Source organism: Oncorhynchus mykiss, chromosome 19 (genome assembly GCF_013265735.2).
Source record: "Oncorhynchus mykiss isolate Arlee chromosome 19, USDA_OmykA_1.1, whole genome shotgun sequence".
Classification (NCBI taxonomy): domain Eukaryota; kingdom Metazoa; phylum Chordata; class Actinopteri; order Salmoniformes; family Salmonidae; genus Oncorhynchus; species Oncorhynchus mykiss.
Genome location: NC_048583.1, coordinates 54,973,332 through 54,997,766, shown reverse-complemented (window position 1 = coordinate 54,997,766; position 24,435 = coordinate 54,973,332). Strand labels below are relative to the sequence as shown.

At 41.2% G+C, this 24,435-nt stretch overlaps 2 protein-coding genes and 1 non-coding gene across 4 annotated transcripts; 1 reads left to right on the top strand and 2 right to left on the bottom strand.

Moving 5' to 3' along the window:
• Positions 1–1,192: 1,192 nt before the first annotated feature.
• Positions 1,193–10,029, bottom strand: orc3 (origin recognition complex, subunit 3). Of its 2 annotated transcripts, XM_021574731.2 has the most exons (20): positions 9,870–10,029; positions 9,606–9,660; positions 9,382–9,479; positions 8,966–9,110; positions 8,606–8,710; positions 8,328–8,488; positions 8,034–8,173; positions 7,533–7,692; positions 7,155–7,268; positions 6,822–6,955; positions 6,643–6,706; positions 6,421–6,537; positions 6,227–6,306; positions 5,923–6,056; positions 5,745–5,830; positions 5,496–5,593; positions 5,208–5,349; positions 4,851–4,967; positions 2,805–2,884; positions 1,193–1,369 (listed from the first exon to the last, which is right to left on the bottom strand). In XM_021574731.2, the coding sequence occupies exons 1-20, from the start codon at positions 9,888–9,890 to the stop codon at positions 1,264–1,266; spliced, it is 2,157 nt and encodes a 718-aa protein (XP_021430406.1). In that variant the 5' UTR covers positions 9,891–10,029; the 3' UTR covers positions 1,193–1,263. The 2 variants fall into 2 exon arrangements, with proteins under 2 accessions (XP_021430406.1, XP_036811001.1); XM_036955106.1 differs by lacking the exon at positions 8,606–8,710.
• Positions 10,030–10,724: 695 nt separating this feature from the next.
• On the bottom strand, positions 10,725–23,075 carry LOC110498129 (zinc finger protein 292). The gene is made up of 8 exons (XM_021574730.2): positions 22,773–23,075; positions 19,533–19,687; positions 19,150–19,228; positions 18,760–18,895; positions 18,433–18,635; positions 17,911–18,047; positions 17,412–17,553; positions 10,725–17,311 (listed from the first exon to the last, which is right to left on the bottom strand). The coding sequence occupies exons 1-8, from the start codon at positions 22,920–22,922 to the stop codon at positions 11,177–11,179; spliced, it is 7,137 nt and encodes a 2,378-aa protein (XP_021430405.2). The 5' UTR covers positions 22,923–23,075; the 3' UTR covers positions 10,725–11,176.
• On the top strand, positions 18,180–18,249 carry trnaa-cgc. Its single transcript has one exon. It is a non-coding gene; the product is annotated as a tRNA-Ala (tRNA).
• Positions 23,076–24,435: the final 1,360 nt, after the last annotated feature.

Genomic DNA, 24,435 nt, shown 5'->3' with positions numbered 1-24,435 from the left:
GTTTATCTTTATGTTTGAAGCCTGAAATGTGGCAAAAGGTCGCAAAGTTCAAGGGGGCCGAATACTTTCGCAAGGCACTGTATATAATAGGCGGTGTCAGAGGAAAGCCCATAAACTTGTCAGAGATTCCAGTCACCCAAGTTATGTTTTCTCTGCTACCGCACATTCATTTGTAAAGATGCTGTGGGAACAGATGGGTCCTCATGGGTGACGACTACTGCGAGGTGATCATTACACCACTTCAGGGCTGAATCAAAGATGAAGTGTTAACTGGGACTTTAACTCCATAGTGCTGGCAGGGTGCCAAGTTGTGACGCAATGCCAGAAATGACTGAATTGACATCTCGATATTGTAGGTATTTTATCTACTTGATTACTCATTAGCTTAACATCAAATCAAACTTTATTTGCCACATGCGCTGAATACAACAAGTGTAGACTACTGTGAAATGCTTACAAGACCTTAACCAACAGTGCAGTTCAAGAAGAAAATATTTACCTTGTAGGCTAAAATAATAAAAAGTAACAAGAATAACAACATACAGGGGGTACCGAGTCAGGGGTACAGGCTAGTTGAGGTAATCTGTACATGTAGGTGGGGGCGAAGTGATTGTGCATAGGTAACCAACAGCGAGTAGCAGCAGTGTACAAGAGGGGGGGTCAATGTAAATTGTCCAGTGGTGATTTTTTTAAATGAATTGTTTAGCAGTCTTAGCCTACAAGGTAAATATTTTCTTCTTGAACTGCACTGTTGGTTAAGGTCTTGTAAGCATTTCACAGTAGTCTACACTTGTTGTATTCAGCGCATGTGGCAAATAAAGTTTGATTTGATGTTAAGCTAATGAGTAATCAAGTAGATAAAATACCTACAATATCGAGATGTCAATTCAGTCATTTCTGGCATTGCGTCACAACTTGGCACCCTGCCAGCACTATGGAGTTAAAGTCCCAGTTAACACTTCATCTTTGATTCAGCCCTGAAGTGGTGTAATGATCACCTCGCAGTAGTCGTCACCCATGAGGACCCATCTGTTCCCACAGCATCTTTACAAATGAATGTACCCCTGGCTACTTGATAAGACTGATGGTGTTTCATATAATATTGTATACACTTCTTTCAGAGTGTTTGTTACTGGAGTTAACCACTTGCATTTTCCACACCTTTTAAGAGCACAATGAGCAAATCATGGTACTCAATTGAAATCACATTTTATTCAAAAACAATTGACATGTGTTGTATAGTACAAGCTCCCAGACGGTGAATCAACAGCCTCCCCAGGTCAGTCGTGACACATGGTCCGTCTTCTGCTTGGTGGATTTGATGAATCCCAGGAACTCCAGCTCAGATACCGCCTGGATAAAACGAGCACTTGTAGGAGTTGAGGAACAACTGTGAAAAAGCATATTTTAATAATTTATCAAAACATGCATACACATATTTCTATTCCTTTCTCGAGCACAGAGGGGCTGTCAACAGTTTAATTCAATTTGTGAAAACATGTTCCCGGAAAGATTTCACTTGGTTTCCAAAACTAATCATTGGGTAGCTGCAGGAACAGGGTTGGAGAGCCCATGGCATACAGAATATCACCTGTCGCACAGCAAGAGGCTGGCTGCTGCTCAAACAGTGGTTAATGCATGGAGTGAAATAAGGGTTCTTATAGGCCCAGACATTTCTACATGCAACTTGCCAATAAAAAAAAGGATCCCAGGTGCTACTATATTCATTTCTCAGCTGCTACTAAAATAATCTGTCCCTTTTTTCAATTTTCGCCTAAAATGACCTACCCAAATCTAACTGCCTGTAGCTCAGGCCCTGAAGCAAGGATATGCATATTCTTGATACCATTTGAAATTAAAGAAAGTTTGTGGAAATGTGAAAGCAATGTAGGAAACTAACACAGATCTGGTAAAAGATAATACCAAGAAAAAAAATATGTTTTTGTATCTTTGAAATGCAAGAGAAAAGGCCGTAATGTAATATTCCAACCCATGTGCAATTTAGATTCTGGCCACTAGATGACATCAGTGTATGAGCAAAATTTTAGACTGATCCAATGAACCATTGCATTTATGTTAAGAATTTTATATCAAAACTGCCCAAACGTGTAATTGTTTTATTAATAACTTTTCAAATTCAAAACTGTGCACTCAATAGATTGGCATTATTTCACTGTAATAGCTACTGTAAATTGGACAGTGCAGTTAGATTAACAAGAATTTAAGCTTTCTGCCAATATAAGATGTCTAGGGAAATGTTCTTGTTACTTACAACCTCATGCTAATCACATTAGCTCAACCGTCCTGTGAATTAAGCACATTGCTCCACTGTAAAACCGTAGTAGCATACCTGGCATGATTGAAAAAGGAACCGGGAAGGCACAGCCTCCATTCACTATTCAAGTGCATATGGACGACATGTGTTTTTCCCCCCTGCCACTGTTCCTGCCAATTTCATAACGGGACATTCTAAATAAATGTATGTCTTCACTAATATAAGATTAAATTAAGAATAGTCTGATGTGTTAAAATGCACTGTACAAAACATTAACATCTTCCTAATATTAAGTTGCATACCAGTTAAATTGAAAGTGCTTATGATAGGATACTTGTCTATTCAGAGTATTTTACATTAGCCATTTAACAGATGCTCTTATCCAATAAGGGTTAATTGCCTTGCTCAAGGGCAAAATCCCCCCCAAAAATCTGCCGCCCCATGCAGTGCTTGTTTATTAAACATCTTACCATATATTCAAAAGTAGTCACCATGAAGCATTTTAAGACATCCAACAATTAAAGGATACTGTTTGAGTTCATCCACTTTGCCAAAGTCCGCAGAGTCAGGATCCTTACCCTCTGCTGCCGAGACCACAGTAGCATAAGCCTGCAGATACATGAAAATTAACACACTCGTTTCTCATTCAATATACCAGCATCAAGGCATATGTTTCTACAGAGGTATAAACCCAAAGGGACACAGTTGAAGTCGGAAGTTTACATACACTTAGGTTTGAGTCATTAAAACTCGTTTTTCAATCGCTCCACAAATTTCTTGTAAACAAACTAGTTTTGGCAAGTCGGTTAGGACATCTACTTTGTGCATGACACAAGTACATTTTCCAACAACTGTTTACCGACAGATTATTTCACTGCATCACAATTCCAGTGGGTCAGAAATGTACATACACTAAGTTGACTGTGCCTTTAAACAGCTTGGAAAATTCCAGAAAATGTCATGGCTTTAGAAGCTTCTGATAGGCTAATTGACATAATTTGAGTCAATTGGAGGTGTACCTGTGGATGTATTTCAAGGCCTACCTTCAAACTCAGTGCCTCTTTGCTTGGCATCATGGGAATCAAAAGAAATCAGCCAAGAACTCAGAAAGAAATTGTAGACCTTCACAAGTCTGGTTCATCCTTGTGAGCAATTTCCAAACACCTGAAGGTACCACGTTCATCTGTACAAACAATAGTACGCAAGAATAAACACCAAGGGACCACGCAACCGTCATACCGCTCAGAAAGGAGACACGTTCTGTCTCCTAGAGATGAACGTACTTTGGTGCAAAATGTGCAAATCAATCCCAGAATCGCAGCAAAGGACCTTGTGAAGATGCTGGAGGAAACAGGTACAAAAGTATCTATATCCACAGTAAAACGAGTCCTATATCGATATAACCTGAAAGACCACTCAGGAAGAAGCCACTGCTCCAAAACCTCCATTAAAAAGCCAGACTACGGTTTGCAACTGCACATGGGGACAAAGATCATACTTTTTGGAGAAATGTCCTCTGGTCTGATGAAACAAAAAAAAATTGTTTGGCCATAATGACCATTGTTATATTTGAAGTAAAAAGGAAGAGGCTTGCAAGCCGAAGAATACCCTCCCCAACCGTGACGCACAGGGGTGGAACATCATGTTTTGGGGCTTTTTTTTTCCTGCAGCAGGGTCTGGTGTACTTCACAAAATAGATGGCATCATGAGGTAGGAACATTTGGATATATTGAAGCAACATCTCAAGACATCAGTCAAGAAGTTAAAGCTTGGTCGCAAATGGGTCTTCCAAATGGACAATGACCCAAAGCATACTTCCAAAGTTGTGGCAAAATGGCTTAAGGACAACAAAGTCAAGGTAGTGGAGTGGCCATCACAAAGCCCTGACCTCAATCCTATAGAACATTTGTGGGCAGAACTGAAAAAGCGTGTGCGAGCTAGGAGGCCAACAAACCTGACAGTTACACCAGGAGGAATGGGCCAAAATTCATCCAACTTATTGTGGGAAGCTTGTGGAAGGCTACCCAAAACATTTGACCCAAGTTTAAACAATTTAAAAAGGCAATGCTACCAAATACTAATTGAGTGTATGTAAACTGACCCACTGGGAATGTGATGAAACAAAAGCTGAAATAAATCAGGGCATGGACTCTACAAGGTGTCGAAAGCATTCCACAGGGATGCTGGCCCATGTTGACTCCAGTGCTTCCCACAGTTGTGTCAAGTTGACTGGATGTCCTTTGGGTGGTGGACCATTCTTGATACACACAAGAAACTGTTGAGCATGAAAAACCCAGCAGGCGCACTTTACCCCATTCAAAGACAAATCTTTCGTCTTGCCCATTTACCCTCAATGGCACACATGCACAATCCATGTCACAAGGCTTAAAAAATATTATTTAACCTGTCTTTTCCCCTTCATCTACACTGAAGAGGATTTAATAAGTGACATCAATACAGGATCATAGCTTTCACCTGGTCAGTCTCATGGAAGGGGAAGGTGTGTTCGTAATGTTTTGTACACGCAGTGAATATGATACCAATAGTATTTCACTTTATTCTTTATTAAACCTACCTCCAGCCAGTCATACAGGTTGATGAGTCTCCCACACTCCAGATGCAGCTTGTACACAATGCAGATGTCAGGAGCAGCATTGGAGACTGTCCCGTCCTCGGCCCGCAGATCTTCATTCTGAAGCACAGATTAGCATCAGTATGAGCTACTGTTTAACACTATAAACTTTGGCTGAGTTGTCTAAAGACAGGGAATGCGGTCAGTCTATCTTTCGTCGGCACTGATCTGAAACAATTGTGAACAGGTAAAAGGCCAATAATGGCAGCCCACCCATCAAATTTTCCAGATTGGTGCAGATTAGGATACAAACAGCGTTCACTAGACAATTGAGACAGCCTCTCAGTGGTAGCTATTTACTTTCAGGTAGTGGTAGGGGTTGCTGAGCGCGGTCTGGATGGAGGTGCGTGGCGTGGCGTTGAGGTGGCGTCTCAGGACAGCAGAGGAGCTGTAGTAGCATACCTCGTACAGTGGTTGGGATTCGGGTGGGGCCAGGTGGGACCTGAAAACACACAGAGGTGAGCAGCACCATCAAATACTGTGCCATCCATTTACACCGAGCTCATTTAAAAGAATGAGCATAATCTATCCAGCCACTGTTGAGTCAGTCAATTGATTTGGTTGTATCATTACTGTATACTACTTCACCTCACAAGGCTGTCAATGAACTCCAAGGCTTGGTCTCGGAGTATCTCGAACTGACTCATTTTCTTGGTTCTTCGAGATGTCTTCATCTCCAGTAGAGTCTAAACAGAGAGGACAGTAAATGCTGAGGCCCTTCATATCACAAGCACTACATACAATATATTTTTTAGAGAGGCGTAGATCCATTATATATCAGAAATGTATGAAACCGTTTGAGCAAAATAACTATCCGTTATAGCAGAAAGTTGTTACCTTTTGCAGTTGGAACAAGTCTGTTTTCTTCTGGAGGCCTTTCCCTGTAGATGTGAGGTCCTCCCCTGCTGCATTCTCAACAAGATCTAATTGGGCAGAAGCAAGAGAAGCACATTTCAATGGGTCAGGAAAGCATTTGGTGAAATGGTAAACTGTTACAGCCATCATCACTACTTACCGCCTGGCTGGTCAAATTTGGAGAGTAAATTGTCCAGTTGAAGCAGTGCAGCCCTCATTTTCTTTGTCTTGACAGATTTCAGGATCTCAGCACACTTTTGCAGCGCTGAGGTGAGCTCGTCTTTAGCCATCATCCTGGAGTGAAAAGTTGAGTGTTGACAAAAGGAGAGCAAACAAACTTAACTTTATCTTAGCAGGTAAAAGAGTATGACAGCTTGAATATAAAACTGTGTTTTGCTAAGCAATGTTTATCCTTTATATCAATGATTTTGTAATTAATAAATTTATAATCTCAAATGTATCACCTCAGAAGCTGCATGGCAGACACATACTCATCATTCTCCCACACATTCTTCTCCAGACAGGATATGTGCAGCTCTCTTATCTAAAAATAGAGGCATATGTGGAACAGGTGAGACAGTCCGTGCCATGCTCTACAATTCCATTCCTAATGCATGTATTATTTCAATGGCAACCTTGACAAACAAAACGTTCCAACCTGTTTTCCCAGAGGGTATTTGGGTAGAGAAGCCGTCAGAATGTGGAGACACCTCAGAGTGGGGTAGTAGTTCTTGTGGTATTTGCAAAGATCTTTCAGTAGTTTCTGACACACTTCCTAAAATAATGGGAAGGACACGCAATCACTCAAGACCATTTTTGGTAAGCTCATAATTCATGTCAATATACTGTTCAGAACCTCTCGACAGCACTCAATATTTACCTTCACATGGTCATCACTAGTCAACAGCTCCACTTGCTCCTGGGGACCCTGTTCCTCTACGTACCTGGGTGAAAGGGGAGGTAAACACAGAACATCAAGTTTTTAAACAGACAAATCACACAACATTCTGATAACGTTCTCCACCATCCTATGGGTAGAAGAGTGTGAGTGACAGTCACCTCATGAAGGAGGGCAGCTGTTGGAGCCGCTCTACATCCCTGTGGCTGAGCTCAGTGGCGTGGACCAGGGCCGCCGCCTCCTTGCAGCACAGCACGCTCAGAGGCTGGCTGTGGAAGTGCTCCAGCAGAGCCAACTGAGGGGGGCCCCATCAAGATCAACACACAAATTCACAGGAATGCACAGTCCAACAGAATACATCCAGCAAGCATATCTCAAAGTTAGTCTTTGAAAGCAGGTACAGAGCACAACCAACATTGTGGGTTAAACATCAGTTAAAGGAGAATGCCCTTTCAACACATTTGTCACCCCAACAATCAGAGGGCAGTCCTCACCTGCAGGCCATTGATGAAGTTGCGTACAGAGAAGTCGTGGTAGAGGAAGATGCTGACCAGCACTTGCAGCACCTTGCCATTGAGCTTGAAGGGAAACTGGGAAGTTAGGATCACCTGGAGAAAGAGAGGGAAAACAATACTCAAACTAAAGTCTGAATCCTAACTTGAAATAAACATGAGTAACACAAGACATGTCATCATCAATGGGGGTCTTGAGTGAAAATGTTCGTTGACATTTGCAAACTGCAACTTGAGAACCCTGTTGGGTTTAAGGAAAAGGGCACAGACAAGCATGCTCACTATGTGTCCAATACAACTACATTCACAAAGTGAATGGATGGATCCAAGGTGGCTACAGACTCGTTTTTAAGTACCTACCTTGTCTATGACAGAAGCCAGGTGCTGGGTGCAGGACAGTGACTGGAAGAGCTCGATGCCCAGCAGAGAGGACACAGAGTGGGGCAGCATGTGTTGAATGGTGCTGGGAGAAGTGGCAATGCCAAAAACGAACATCAGAGGAAGCTGTTCAACGTACCGACTGTTGAAGAGAACAGGGAGATTATGCAGCATGGAATGCATAAACAGTTTTCATGTGAGGTGCCATTACACAGCTACAAGTGTACTTTCAGATTATGTATATATTCAATCAATATTATTTTTTAAATTTAACTAGGCAAGTCAGTTAAGAACAAATTCTTGTTTACAATGACAGCCTACCAAGGGGAACAGTGGATCAACTGCCTTTTTCAGGGTCAGAAAGACAGATTTTGACCTTGTCAGCTTGGGGATTCAATCCAGCAACCTTTCAGTTACTGGCCCAACGCTCTAACTACTAAGCTACCTGCCGCCCCTAACAGAGATGGAGGTTAGAACTCCTACCTGCAGATGAGGATGAAATCTTGCAGCACTTTAGGGTTGAAAGCCTCTAGGTCTTTGAAGATCACTACAATAGGAGGATGCTGTTGCATGTCTTTGCCAACGGAAGTACGCTTTTTTCTTGCGGTGCCGGAGGCAGCTTTCTGAGAGGAGCAAATTATTTACACAGGATGCATGATTTGTAATGACAAAAGCTCATAACTTTGATGCAGAAATTGTAAGGTCAACATCTATACATTTGACAGTTGTACATAAAAGCATCATAATAGTCCTTACTTCTTTGCAGTAGCTACATACCTTTGTCACAGTCTTGTACCAGTTACAGAGTGTGATGAGGGAGCAGTGCACCCTCTTCTGGTTTACATTGGTACTGCGCTGCTCAGGCTCTTCCTCATTATCCACAGACACACTAGTACCCATCAGTCTCTCTAGAACCCTCTGCAGCATGTGATTCAGGGCTGAGGACAGAACAAATTAAAATATTATTATTTGAGTTAGGTATCCACATGTCATAATACAAAAAGGCTAATAGCAATAGGGACATTTCTCGAGTACCACACACACACAGGACTGACCTGCACACTCTGTGGCTTGTACAGAGACCACAAAGGGAGTCACTGACTGCTGCAACTGGTCAGAGAGGCACTGGAAGGTCATATCATGATCTGGTACATTCACTCCTACACAGGTAGAGTTGCTTAGTTAAGGCCTTCATTGTAAATAAGAGTTTGTTCTTAACAGACTTGCCTCATTAAGTAAGAGAACGTTACAAATATGCCTTACATGCTTTCTTTCCTCCAGCCAAAACGCTCTATACTAGTGCAATCTCTGTCTGTACTGTGGCATTTATCAAAATACACTCCTTTAGGCCTATATCATGGGCCCAGGTCATACCAAAATATTTTTGCATGTGCATTGTCTTTTGAGCCACATACCAAGCACTAGGGCTGCTGTCGGAATCTCGTGGGCTCTCATACGCGACGCCCAGTCATCCGTGCCACGCTGAAAAGTGGAGACGCTCTTTCTGATAAACGCCAAGAGGCTGTCTAAGATTTTCCTGTTCAGCTCATCCTGCAGAAGCTGTAGAAAGCAAACAATGTAAACTGTCATGTCTGACAAAAGCTCGTAACTTTGACCTGGGGTGTATTCGGTGAAGTGAAATGTTCACAACGTTACAGAGAGAAATGTTGCAAGTAAAGCTAGCACAATCCCCTATTCTGCATGACAGACAGAATTATATTAAACCGATATGGTGGTCTGTCTGAACATTCCGTAGCATCCTGGCATGAGCACAATGATGGCAATGCCCAAAGTTGGGAGGATGACGAACAAGGTGCAGATGGACACTCACCTCGGTGTCTGCCTTCATTTTCTCCCATAATGTCTGACAGTTTCTGAAACGTAGTTTGCTGTTCTCCGTGTCCTCACAGCCATGAGTGAAATAATCCTCTGGAGAACACACGATACTGATAGTCAATGCTACCCGATACTTTATTTCTTGAAACTGAATATTCAAAGTATAGATATGATTAAATATGACCAGCGACCCAGCTAGTTATCTATAAAATCACTCACCCACTGTTGGAGTCTTCCTTCTCTTGTTGGCACTGGGCTTGAACACAAAGCAACCCTAAACGGGGAATATACAGATTATGACGACGCAATCACTGGAACAATTGAATGAACATACCAGCAAATACTTAAATTATCTTATTTGCTATTATGGATCCTTGGATCGCCCCTCCAACTGACTTCCATCGTGGTAAAATTACATATACAGCACTCACTCCAAATACGCTAAGGAAATCGCATTTCAACAATTTACAGTCGTTAGCCTACCTTTGACACCGATGAAGTCATTTCCAGCAGAACTGTGACAATCCCATATATACTTTCTTCATTAAAATATATGTCTTCTTTTACCAAACGATTGACAGAAACAAACAAAAACTTTGTTAGCCGGATGTAATCATTCCACACTTCCTCTATTTTCCCGCCGTTGTGACGTCTATGAATTTGTGTATAGACCGTGAGTTCATTCAATTATAATTTTATTCTTGGCTGAGTGTTTCAAGATTCATGTGAACGGACATCGGTAAAACAAGCCAACAAACAAGCGTGAACTGTCTAAGAGTTATTTTGTTTTAAAAACCAAACAAATGAACTGCGTAAATTGTGAGCAACATATCCCAACCGGCCGTCAGATGGCGCTGTTATTCATTTTTACATCGTTTGCCATTGATGACAAGACGTAAAATGAATAATAACGCCATCTGCCGGCCGGTTGGGATATGTTGCTCGCAATTTTCCAACAGTGAGTTGCAATATATTGCGGAACTTGAACAGGTTGCAAGGAGACCGATAGGGGGAGAGGATCGCCCAATTTGGCCCACAACTTAATAACAATAACACGCTGAAAACCATGTAGAGGCTGCTAGTTTATGAGACAAGAGGTTGATAGTAAAATAACAAAATTACACCAAAATGCGTCAGGGTTCAAACTAATACAGGTGTGACTGAATAAATACATCCATGACAAATTAAACGTCAGCTCTTATGGATTCAGTAAGGGTTATGGCTGTCTTGAACTTGATGCGTCTTAAAACCAGCTGCTACATTTGACACCAAATCGGCTCTCCACAGAGTTGCTTTATAATAATGACTGAATGTAAATAAATAACTTGCAAAACAAAGTTCTGTACATCAACTTTTATAAAAGCAAACAGTTACATTTTATTGAACACTTTGTGGAAGACATGTAAATATTACAGATAGTGTTTAAAAATAAAATAAATACAAACAAAAAATAAAATCCCATAGGGATATATAAAAACTTTTGTTTTTCCTTAAAATTATCAATTTAGCAAAAAACAATTTTAGTACTAGAAGCCTAATAAATACAAACATGTTCTAAAGTCTATGTTCCCTACAGATTACCTGGTTCTTATATGAGTAACATACATTATCCAAACTTAAAATCAACAATAACATGTCATAAGTAGAAAATACTCCATCTTCAATTGTCTAATGGTCAAAACTGTTTACCATTGGATATCTGATACAATATTAACAGATCTGTTTGCAGCATGTTACTTTTCTAATCCTGAGTTAGTCGAAAATAAAAGCATCAGGCTGTGAGCAATCCATCAACTATAAAGCCACTTTTGTATTATAACCATGGGTCGCATATCTTGAAGTTGCTTTAGCAAAAGATCAGCACCGTTGGAAAAGGTTTTGTCCATTACAATCTTCACATTGTTCACGGATTGAAGATTTTGAGGATTTCTGAAGTCTACAAGGTTTTGACAGGCTCCAATAACTTCATCAGGTGTTGCGGACATAATATTAGCGGTCTTCTGCTTAAGGGTACGCTGTCGTTTTAATGGCAACTCACTCCTTGAACCTCCACTAATTTTTCTTTTGGGAGTGTGGGTCGGTGGTGAAGTATCCAGGAACTTCGGGAAACTGTCCAGTGCAACACCGCCCTTGCTTTCTTCCTCTTGAGAAGCAGTGGAGCCCTGGTCCGAAGCCTCTGTCAACTGGTGAACTTTATCTGCCGGCCGATTTCTCAGAGTCAACCTTCTGTCCGGACAAGCTAATGCTCTCCGCTCTGATTTTCGGGGGCAACCCCTCTTTTTGACCTCTGAAGTAAAATACTGGGATTCAGAAATCTCATCAGTTGAAAGTTTAGCCTCTGCTTGAATATCACCATCCAACACTTCTTGCCTCTGACAGTTGGTCTCTGAAGTCTCAGGCTCATCCTCGTCAGGGTCCGACTCCTCAGAGGAGTCTGTTGACATACCCTCGGATTTGTTTGCATCTTTGACTCTTGAGCGTGGGTACTTTTTACAGAACATAAACTGGCTTCTCTGATCCTCTATATATTTCTCGGTGAGGCCATGTGTGGTGTAATGTTTGAATATATTCCGTTCAGTCCGTTCAACAGTGTCGCAGCCTTTTATCATGCATGGATATTGCAAAGATAATTTTTGGGTGCAGATGGCAGATGCCTCATCCATAGATTTCAGAGAGGGTTTTCCAAAGTTAGTCCAGTGGTCGAGCGATCCGTCATCTTTCTTAGTGTTCTTCTTGTTCAATTTGACTGCGTTTTCATTGTTCTCTTTGCCATTGTTGGGCTTGACGCATGTTGTTCTCTGTTGCTGTGTTCTGGGAATATAAATTAAATTATGCTTTTTCATCTCATGACGAAGGAGGTTTGACTTTGTAGTGTAGACCCGGTCACAGCCATCATACCCACACTTGAAAGTCTGATCCACACTGCCTCTCTCAGAGATGTTTATTTCCTTGTGAAAGTTTTTGATGTGGTCAATGTATTTCTCCACAGAGGTGAAGGAGAGTGTACATTCTGACCGGTCACACTGGAATGTCCCGATATTGAGGCTTGACATCATAGCAGTGGTTTTATCTCGAGTGAATTTATGAAGCAATAGGTAATGCTGCACCAAGGTTGTAATCCCTGGAAATATCCTTGAACAGTCTTTCACTTGACATCGGATTTCATTATTCTCCACTTCAGCAGCTTGTTCACCAGTGACAGCCTTTACAGTATCAAGGTCTCCTGAAGACAAGGGAAGGGATGACTGATGCATAGCCCTGGAGTGAAGGATCAGATTTTGCTGGATGGTAAAGGCTGCAGCGCATCCTTCATGAACACAACGGTAGGGCCTATATGGGCTGAAAGAATTGTCAGCGTCACACAGTTGAAGCCCCAACCTTTTCTGAACCTTTTCTTTCCTTTGGAAATGAACCTCATCTTTGGATATTGTGTTTTTTGAACAACTTGCTTTTTCTGGTGAGGGTTTCACAGCCTGGCTGGATGCCACCTCTGTTGCATGGCTAAAAGATCTAGCATCGGAACGTGCAGCTGGCCTTTCCGCAGTGTCACCTTGACCTAATTTTTGCTTCAACACTGGAGTGTGGTTAATTTGTGAGGCTGTCATTAATGTCTCATTCTTGGTATATCTGGTCTTTGATGGTGATTCTAATTCGTAAAATGACTTGTCCAAGTCATCCAAGGTATCTTGTGGTGATTGCACTCTCTCAACTGTTAATTGATGCATGGAATCCTCTTGAACTGCATCTCCAGCTGTAATGATCTCAGAGGATTGTGCATGGCCGTCTTGATTTGTGCTTTGAATTGAACAGCCAGTGTCAATATCAATTGGCTCTTGTTTGATGAAAGTTGACACAACTGCAGATCCAGTTCCATGACTACTCTCTACCTCTGTTTCAATATTGGGGTTGCTTGACCTTTTTTTGCGATTTCCGACCTTTAACTTGTTCATCTCTGCCTGCGTCAGGTGGTGGACTTTTTCATAGTGAATTCTTAGGCCTGTGGTTCTGGTAAATGTTTTTGGGCAAATGTAACAAGGATATGGAGAGAATTTGACTGGGGTTTTCTTGAGTTCCTCAATCATCTCAATGGTGTAATCATGAACTCTACCAAGGTGTCTGAATAATGCCTCTTTTGTCATGAACCCATATTCACAATAATCCATTTCACACTTGAACGGCTTGGGGCCATTGTCACGATTCTGGTCTTCCTTCTTGACAATCGTTTTTGTTGTCGTGTTTTGAACATTATCTTTTTGCATGACATTATAGCTTGAGATTGCATTGCTTTGGCTGCCACTGTACTTTGAGGAACAAGTTTCCTGCAAACTTTTCTCATGTGCAGCTTCAACTAAATCCAACATTTGTAGGGCATTTTGAATTTCTATAACCTTGTCATCTTGACATGCCGCAAAGGAAGTTGCACTTGACCTTTTTTCAGCAAGACTGCCTTTTGACTCCCCATCCTGCTGACTGCCAGCATAATTCTTTGACTCTTTCAATTCTATCCACACTGTTTTATTTGGGCTGAGTTTGGATTGTCTACCGGCCGAAACTGAAGGAAAAGTGTTTGATGATTGAGAATCCAGTGGTTTTTGGGTTTCCTTTTGTGACAAATTAGAAGGATTTGGCGTGGAGGGATTACCAACACCTTCCTGTGGGAATTCACCATTTAGTATGTTGTATATTGATCCAGTTTCAGGAACATTTGGGTCATTGAGAAAGTCGAGAAATGACATAGGCAAATCAGCCGTTAAGTCCATTTCAACTAATGGCTTGCACTGGGAGCGTTTTGAAAGATGACCTCCGAGAGACTTTGTGCTTGAGAATTCTCTAAAGCATCTTCGGCAGATGACTTTGCCATCCTTTATGATAGCAGGCCATTTCGTTCTCTTGCTGAGTCTGCAGCGTTTTACTTTCTGTGTCTCATGATCAGCAATCTTCTCGTCTGCAGGGATAGCTTCAGGTTCTGCATGAGTGTCCTCGTTGTACGATAAATCTTTTTGGATAGAAGCATGCGGACTAAGAAGCATTTCATCTACAGAGCTGCTCATCTGATTCTCATAATTGGGTGATGTAAGATGAGTTACATCCTCCATGTTGGTCATCTCCACTGTGTTTCTTGGTGCTACTTGGCCATCATGGCTCACTGCATTGCTTGGAATGTCTATTGATGCCCTTGAATTAAGGACATATTCATTTGGGACATATGAAGCATGGGAACCTCCAGCTGACAAATTGTTACTTTCTTGGCCAGACATACTGGAATAGTTTTTTCCCATTAGGGAAACATCAACATTATCCCCAGAATTAGTTATCCCATAGTGTTGTCCTCCATTATCCAGCATAAGAGAGCTTGACACATATTCCGACATCTGATTCATCAGACTTGACTCTGATTTAATGGGTTGGATGGCACTATCATGCATATTTGCTGGTGTATGTTCTCTGCCCCTTTCCAACAGTTGATACGGTTCTGATTGCCAAGGAGTTATGCTCTTATTGGGGTATTCATTCAGATGGAAGACCTCTGCATAGCAATCGTTCAATGTAGATGTCCATGAGTCACCCATCTCGGACTGCATTAGACCAGTCTGGTTTGGGGGGGTTTCCCAAACGGGGCAAATTACAGGTAAATTTGAACATGCCACCGGATATTCAAACTGCTGTAATCCACTATTGCTGCATAGTGGTGCTTGATGAAGTAATGTTTTGTTCTCTGGGTCCTGTGAAGTCTTGTTCACTGATGGAACCTTTCTCGAAGTTATTTTGACAACTTTCTTGTACTTCTTTGCCAGTTTCCAGTCTTCAAAAATGTCTGGATGGTTTTTCTTTACATGTCGGGAGAGACTTTTGGAGGTACTGTATTTGCGGTCACATGCTTCAAGTGGACAACTATACTCATCCTCATCTCTACCAGTTATTGCAGGAGTGTTTTGATATGGATGTAGAATAAATGGGGGTTCACTCTTAATTTCTCGTGGAGGAAAGGCCTGTGGTAACACTTTCTGAACAGCTTCAGTTGGTCTGTTATTCTGCTCCTCTTTTGGGCACCCTTTCAAAGGATTTGTTCCACAGTGATATTGGGGATCCACATGATTTGCTATCATTTCTTGGCGTGGGACGACAGGAGATAGTTTTGCATTCTCCAATCCCAGCTTAGTTTTGATCAGTGGAACATAACACTTCCGAAACTCCTTTCTGGGATTGACAACAGAACTGCTCAACATACTCTCGACTGAATGTTTTATTTTCATTGGGCATTTTGGGTTCTCAGGAACTGTTGACGAACCTGATTTAACCACTTCTTCCGTCACATAATCCTGTGCCGTCTTCTGATCTAGATTGACAGAGGCAGAGCAGGTTTCCTCTTGCCTAGCGGAGCACTGGGTGGAAGGTTCTATTTCAGGTATAGGATTGTTCTCACTTGCGACGGGCATTTCATTAGTGTCATGGTTCTGCTGATGCAAATTTAGCTGGGACTGTGAATAGAAAATATTCCCACAATTAGCTATTTTGCAAGTGAATGTAAGGTAATGTTGTGCCTCATGATCATACAACAGGTAGGCCTCGTTGAAAATCCTTCCACAATTAGGAAACATACACTGTGACTTAAAGTCAGTGTGTTGTTTTTTGTGCATGAGAAGTTCCGAATTGCAGTGAAAGCTGGCTGTGCAATTCAGCTGTATGCAATAGTATGGCTTAGCGCCACAGTGCATTTGCAAATGATCATTGAGATGTCTGGAATTCACAAACTGCCGACGGCAATACTGACACACAACCTTCTGTCGTTGTATCTCCAGAAAACGTGTTGCTTCCTCGTCATTTTTGTGGGCTTTTACATGCGTTACAAGACTCCGAAAAAACTTGAATACCTTCTGACAGTATGTAACAGGGCAGACACAATCCTCAGTAAATTCTGCTTCATATCTAGTTGGTACAGGCTTTTGAGGACTGACCTTAGTTTGTACAGGCTTTGGAGGACTGACTTTGACCGTTTCAGCACTGTTGCAATTTCCATCCAGAGAATGAGCATCATTTGGACTGACAATGGTCTCTGCCTCAAGCTTCACCACAGCTCCGTCTTTAAAATTATTACAATGACTACTGGTAGATTGTGTTGGCTTGGGCAATTTCCTTGTTGCTTTCATAGCAGCAAGTCGCTCTTTGCAAGACTGCTTCACGTGGGATGCTACATGTGGCTCAAGAATCTCCTTAGTGTCAAAGCTGTCAGCACAAATTGGACAGGTGTAGACCCCATCTTTAAAATGCTTCTGTGCATGGCGGACTATCCTGTGGCCAAGGAACTCTTTATCACATAGAACACAATACTGCATATAGGCTCGCCAATTCCTAAATCTTGCAGATACAAACCCTTTCTCCCTTAATTTCTTAGCTTCCCTATTTTTCTCTTTTTCATCTGCAATTTCATTCAATTCATTTGTAGTATTCAAAATAAAGTCCTCAAGGTCTTTGAATTCTGGACCTTTTTCTGCTGCATCATCCTCAAGTCCCTCATCTGCGTCATTGAGAGTGTCGATAGATGACACAATGGATCCCTCCTCACCCATCAATGCCAAACAATTGCGCTTCAAGGTTCTCCAGTCCCAGAACTCTGGATCAAAAGGCCACTGTGTCTTCAAGGCCAACAGTAACTCACAGCGTAGTGAGTTGGGTACTGGAAGATTCTCGTCCTCAAGCTTTTCATCAGGTTCATTATAGAGTGCTTCAACAGCATAATATGAGTCCACAGTTGGCTGAAAGAGGAACTCTGTTAGTTGGCATGCCCGTTTCACCTCAAAATCAGTGGGCAAAAGGCAGGAAATAGTTTTGCAGATGGTGGTCCTGCTGTCCGTGTTGTCACTGGATGCCATTTGTAGAGCTTGAATGCACATTTCAATGCACACCGGCAGTCCCACTTCTCCAACCTGAGAAAAAATAAAGCCAAAGTCAGTCATGAGAATATAAATCGTTACATGGTATATACAAGCAGTAACCTATAAAATTTTACACATTCAAGAATTTCACCTCCGATTGGATAACCTTGATGAGGAAGAGGATATGACAGACGCTCCTGGAAAGCAGAACCAACTTTCTGCATTCACCAAGAAATGCATCAGCTGAAGACTCTGACCGCATTAAAAGCTTGCTCCAGAATAGTGTGAGCTCCCTGTAAAAAGAAAAGTGTATCATCATTGGTCTGTCACACATGAAGGGCTTTACAAGAGATAAGTTTGTCGTCGACATACGACATCCATTAGGAGGTTGGCTCACTTATTTTTGTCTCCTTTACATACTAAATGTATTATTACTTTTCTAACTCTGTAATATGATCATAATGATCATAATGATCCATACTTAGTATTTATGTACCTTTCATATAATTTCAAGAAAAACATTTAGAGAAATGTATATTGTACCTGTTACACCCCACCCCACGGAAAAAAATAACTAAATAAATACAAATTACGTCACATCCACATTAAACAAAGCAAGTGGAAAATGGAAATTAGAGGGCAATACTCACCAGGCACAATACACATCTCCCTGGAGAAGCTGCCGCTCAAGGAATGCAGAGCACAAACAAAGGGCTCCTTTTTCATCCCCATCCGACTCCAGGTTACAAATCATCTCCAATCCATCCTTACAGTCTACCTGCATGATCTGACCCAGAGATAACATGTCATAATTATGGTATTCTACAGTCACCCACAGTTGATTTTCCATCAGGGTTATTTTCATTCATCATTATCCAACTGGAGTTTGTCATTTCATTTCTTCATCAAAACTCCATCAGTTTGGCTCAGTTGGTAGAGCATGGGGCTCGCAACACCAGGGCTGTGGGTTCGATTCCCACTGGGGACCAGCACGAAAATGTATGCACTCACTACTGTAAGTCACTCTGGATAAGAGTGTCTGCTAAATGACTCAAATGTTTATATATAAAAATTACATTTAAAAAATTTAAAAAGACAAGCCCTTGTTCAACCTCCTTTTTGAATGCACTAGTCTGTTAAACGACTTGATGTAAAAAATGCTATCCACTCACCTCTTGCATGAGTTGTTCTTGTGTTTTTGTCATACACAGGCAAACAAGGTACGTCTGCTTGAAGTTCCCCTTTCCTTCATACTCTGGATACTCTGAGCACATCTTCGCTAAGACAGCTGCTTTCTCTGCTCGATTCTGTTTGATAAGGTGCTTTATTCGCATATTAAGGAGTGTGGGACCTTCCATTTGCAGGAACTCATGAACTGGGGAGTAGAAAAAGGGAACACGATTACAAATAACACTACTGAGCAGTCACCACAACATTTAAAAATCAGTCATCTCATGTGTTCTTGCAACAAAAAACTACACAGGTAGGTTAAAACTAACCTCTGTCAATTTCAGGCATCTCATTAGACAGAATGCTGCACAAAGTGGTGTTGGTCCACACGCCAGGCTCCTGTGCCATAGCTGATAGCATGTGAAGCTGTGTGTTCCCATGTTTTTGCAGAAGGCTGTGTGCCGACTGTAAAGGAGAGCATATAACTTAATACTTTAGAGCTATGCACAACAAAAAAACTAAACTTTTCAAAACATAGGCCTAGATTAACTAATTATGTCAAACAGGGTGATATGTGCATGTTTCAATGCATGCACATATCATATATTTTTTACTTTGATTGGGTCACCTAGTCATTCTTTTTCAAAAGATAATTGGCATAATAGGCTCATTACAAACATTGCTGTTCGAAGAAAAATAGAGCAGCACTGGAGACTAACCTTGACACAGGACTGGAACTCCTCCCATAAGGCACCAGGGACACTCTCAGGCAATGAGAGCAGGAGCTCCACACAGCTCCTGCAAGTAAAACAGGGTCATTCAATGAGTTTGTTTTGGTTCATGCTAATGATGCTACAGTTGTAAAATTAAAGGAGCACTACCCCCTTCTGCCGCAGCTCATATACACGAAGCCTAATTTATTTATCTTGTCAAATTAGTGGGGCAATGTACAGTTGTATTGGTCACTTGCGCTAATAAAAATGGAATGCTCACTGTCATTTAATAACATAGGCCTACTACCATCTGAAAAACTGCACAGCTGGTTCCATGAAGCATTCATGCATGTAAATCAGATATTGACGTTTTATCTTTGAGTACTCACAGTCCTAGGTTTTCAAGTACGAGTGGCACGTTTTCACATTCGGAGGAGAGACAGGTGATGGCCTTTGCATAACTGAGTATGGCCACTGTGTACACCTCCAGTAAAGGCAGCGGCTCCTCCTCAGCCTTCCATCGACCTGCATGTTCCACAAGGATCTGCAAACAAAAGCATGGCAAGCTGATTAGTGCCTGCTATTAAATTAATGTATTTCTTCAACTAGCTAACTCCTTAACAATTACCATACAAAGTGTAATTGCACAATTGCAATAATTATTAGTCCTTCTAGGTAAATTACGCTACATTCCATTAAAATATAACATTGAGAACAGCTAATAATACGATTCCTAGTGCAGTCTCCTGGTAGGAATATTTATGTCAATCACCAATGTAATGAAGACTGTTGGACTGCTAACAACCTCTTTATTACTGTGATTAAAAAAGTAAGATGAACCAACATAGCTAGACGACAATGGTGTAAAGTACGTAAGTAAAAAACACTTTAAAATACTACTTAAGTTATTTTTGGGGGTATCTGTAGTTGACTATTTATATTTGACTACTCTTACTACATTCATTAAGAAAATATTGTACTTTTTAATCCATATGTTTTGCTTGACACCCAAAAGTACTCAGAACATTTTAATGCTTAGGACAGGAAAATGGTCCAATTCACGCACTTAGCAACAGAACATCCCTGGTCATCCCTAGTGCCTCTGATCTGGCGGACTCACTAAACACACATGCTTTGTTTGTAAATTATGTCTGAATGTTGGAGTGTGCCCCTGGCTATCCATACATTTAAAAAAAAAGAGAAAATGGTGCAGTCTGGTTTGCTTAATAGAAGGAATATGAAATTATTATAATTTTACTTTTGATACTTAAGTATATTTAAAACCAAATACTTTTACTCAAGTAAAATTTTACTGGGTGACCTTTACTTGAGTCATTTTCTATTAAAGATTTCTTTACATTTACTTAAGTATGACAATTGGGTACTTTTTCCACCACTGCTAGACGAGCAGTATACGGGATGCTGCTTTAAATTCTATAAGTGGGGCTGCTGAATCAAGGCTATAGTGAGGGCCAATTGGAAGCCATGTAGTAACCTATAATAGGCTAAACCACACCGAGTAGTGAGTAGGCTAACCATGTAGGATGCAGGCCTAATATTCAGTTGAGTGAGACAAGCTTGAATACTACAAGTACTGACAATCTTTTCCTTGTCCGTCATCCCTTCTCCCATTCAAGGGGAAGCCTAATCTCTGCGCAAATGAGTGTGGCTCTTCTATAGTTACACTTTGAAAAGGTGGCGATATGTGAACGTTTCCATACAGTTGTTATAAGGTAGATAGTGTAAAGCATAGCACAGAGAATTTGACCAACCTTTGCGCAGAAAAAATACTTTCTAACTTCCTGACTTGGAAGACAACACGTCTGCTAAATGTCCATGTCTAGTTGCAGTGGGTTAATTTGAATTTAGAAGAGGCTCCGCTATTAAATTCAATGAATTCTTTGCTCCATGAAGTAATCCAACAATGTGTACGCCGCCATATTGTCTATTTAAAAATCTTCTCATTGATCGAGAGAGACTAATGTAATCATGACATGAAGCACTTTGGAGTGGACACCCACCTGTCTCAATCAATGTGAGAAGAGTTGAAATAGACACGATGGCGGCGTACACATTGCTGTTGGATTACTTCATGGAGCAAACTTTTTTTTTTTTTTTTTTTAAGAATTTTCTCAATTTTAAAACAAAACCCCTGCAACTAAATATATAACTTTAGAATATGTATTGTCTTCCATGTCGGGAATTGAGAAAGTATCACCAAGGTTGGTCCAAAATTCTCTGTACTATGCTTTACATCAGGGTTTCACCAACTCGGTCCTGCACATTTTAGTTTTCACCCTAGCACTATGCAACTGATTCAAATAATCAAAGCTTGACAATGAGTTGGTTATTTGAATCAGCTGTGTAGTGATAGGGTAAAAACCGTGCACCCAGGTGAGAACCCTGGACCGAGTTTGGGAAACCCTGCTTATTAACACTGCCTATAAGCTGTATGGAAGCATTCACATATAACCGCCCTTTCAAATTGTAGCTAGGCCATCAAAGTGTGGCTATTGCTAAATGTAACATGGTATTTCAATACATTGCACAGCACATGTAAAAAATAATAAATAAACACTTGATAACACACAATCTTGAAGTGACTAAGTATTTTTTCTGCAACTGTCTAAATACCATTTCTTAGTAAGAAAACATATGGTACAAGGCTATCTTATGTGTATATTGTTACTAATCTGTGTCAGATGATTAATCACCATTGCAGTTTTATCTCCAAATTTGACCTGATAGTTTGAGATTGTGCATCATGCATCATCACTAACATAATCATCCCCAGCTTCCAATTGGCTCATTCATCCCCCCGTAACTATTCCCCATGTCGTTGCTGTAAATAAGAACGAGTTCTCAGTCAACTTACCTGGTAAAATAAATCAATAAATGCATCACTTCGCACTGGGGGGGTTTCAAACAAGGCCCAGCAGGTTTGTCATACAATACACAGAACCGAATAAACCTACCAACTGACAGGCTGATGAGTTAATAATTGTTTTTCTAACAATTAAAACCTTACACACGTAGTTAACCTATGAGTTGCATGAAAATAAATACTACTTAGGTATTTGGTAGGCCAGGCCTATACATTAGACTTTTACAGGCACACTCAATATTGATCCACTAACACAATGGACGAATGGAAAAACGTTAATTTGCCTTAATTTCTATTTTAAATATGCACATTTACATGGATGAAATTCGTTTCGTGTCGTGCAAACCTAAAACACCGGTGCATTTGAATGCAAATCCGCACAAAAACCAAGCTAGCTCTTCTCAGCATGAAGGAGCCTGATCAACTAGCTAACTAGCCAACATTCATCTAGCAGCTAGCTAACGTCAACTAGCAGGGGAAAATGAGTGATGATAAGATATCATGCCAAAGTAATAGATTAAACTACATATCGGAAAAAACGAATGTATATATTTTACTAACTACAATAATCAAACGGTAAAACAGGGAGTAATGGTGTGTGTTTATATATCTGTTCTGATGTGGCTAGCGCGAGCTAGCTAGCTAGCTACATTGTTGTAGCTAACGTACACGCGCATCATCAGCCAGGAAGCTGGATGGAAGGCTGCAAACTAGCTAGGATGGGTAGTTGGAAAAACATGCGGACCTGGCAGAATTCCTGGCAGAAACGCAAAGAGGCGTCCGACGGCGATTCCGGGCTTTCTTTAAGTGTTGTAGACAATTCCTGGAACCGTTCTCGGAGCCGCTCGATAGCTTTTCTTGTGGCATATTCCTTCTCTGTCTCTCCCTCCGCCATCTTCACAACACAATCACGACCGCGTACGCACAGATGTTACGCTGCCAGAATCGCACACGCACACGCAAAGGGGGGGAAGGGAGAGGCGAGGGTCTGCCTAAAAACACGCCACTTCTAAGTGACTTTTCGCCAACCCTAAGAGATGGATCGAAATTTACCGAATGGTTACCGTTAGGAAAATGGGGGAGGGTCATGCTTTTTCCTTTTCAGTCAAGGGGAGGGTTTAGTAGTATTATTTTTTAAATCTAGTCCAAGGGAGGGTCATGTAATTTGTAATTGATGAAATGTCGATTTTTCTCAGCGTTTACAATGAGTTGCTTTTTAGGCTATCTATGGCTGTGTGCCTGGTGCTGCCCCTCTGATTCTGTACTGGGCCGCAATATCAATTGCGCCTATAGGCTATTGATTGGTGTGGTCTCAATCAAGTGATTCATAGCCTAAAGCCACGAAGTGCATGCTTGGAGAAGCACAGTGCAAAGTTATATTTCCAAGATAGAGGCTGGTAAATACAACTAGGCTGCATTACACACTGCAATGGATGTTCCAACCCTGAGCCCCTGCCTGCTCTGCTCTTGCTGATCAATAACGTTGTCGTATTCTGCCTAACCATTGACTGTGTAGTCTACGGTGGCAGTTCAAATGCTTCTTCAGAATTGTTTGTTGTTGATTAGGCCTAATCCCTAAAATAGCCTATATTCTGTTCAATTTGAGAAGGAGAGCATGAAGCTATTTTTTATTTAACCCTTATTTTACCAGGTAAATTGACTGAGAACACATTCTCATTTACAGCAACAACCTGGGGAATAGTTACAGGAGGATGAATGAGCTACTTGTAAACTGGGGATGGCTAGGTGGCCATGAAGGCCAGACTGGGAATTTAGCCAGGACACTCTTACGATAAATGTCATGGGATCTTTAGTGAGCACAGAGAGTCAGGACACCCGTTTATCATCCCATCCAAAAGACAGCTGCCTACACAGGGCCATGTCCACAATCACTCCCCTAGGGTATTGGGATATTTTTTTAGTCTAGATGAAAGAGTGCTTCTTACCATCCCTACAACACCACTTCCATCAGACTCCCATCCAGGGACTGACCAGGACCAACTCTGCTTAGCTTGAGAAGCAAGCTAGCAGTGGGATGCAGGGTGGTATGCTGCTGAAGACTGGATGTCAACTTTGATAGCTTGCTACTACTATAATTTATTTTATTAAAAACAATATGTTTATTGCCTATGATGTATTTATCAGAGTTATTGACCTCACAATAAGACAGATTCAAGTAACTGTCATTATGGTGGTCAGTGGCATTTTTAGCATGTAAATCTTGGTGAGGCAAAACAAATAATATGTTAGATGCATGCCAGCAAAGCCACTACACACAACACAACACTAAACAATACATTAATTGCACTATAAAGGTGACAAACGGTGCCCACAAACTGTTAGGGCCCAACAGCAGTCCCAACACTTTACCACTGCTACACCTGGCTATCAGTGGAGCCTTGTCTGGC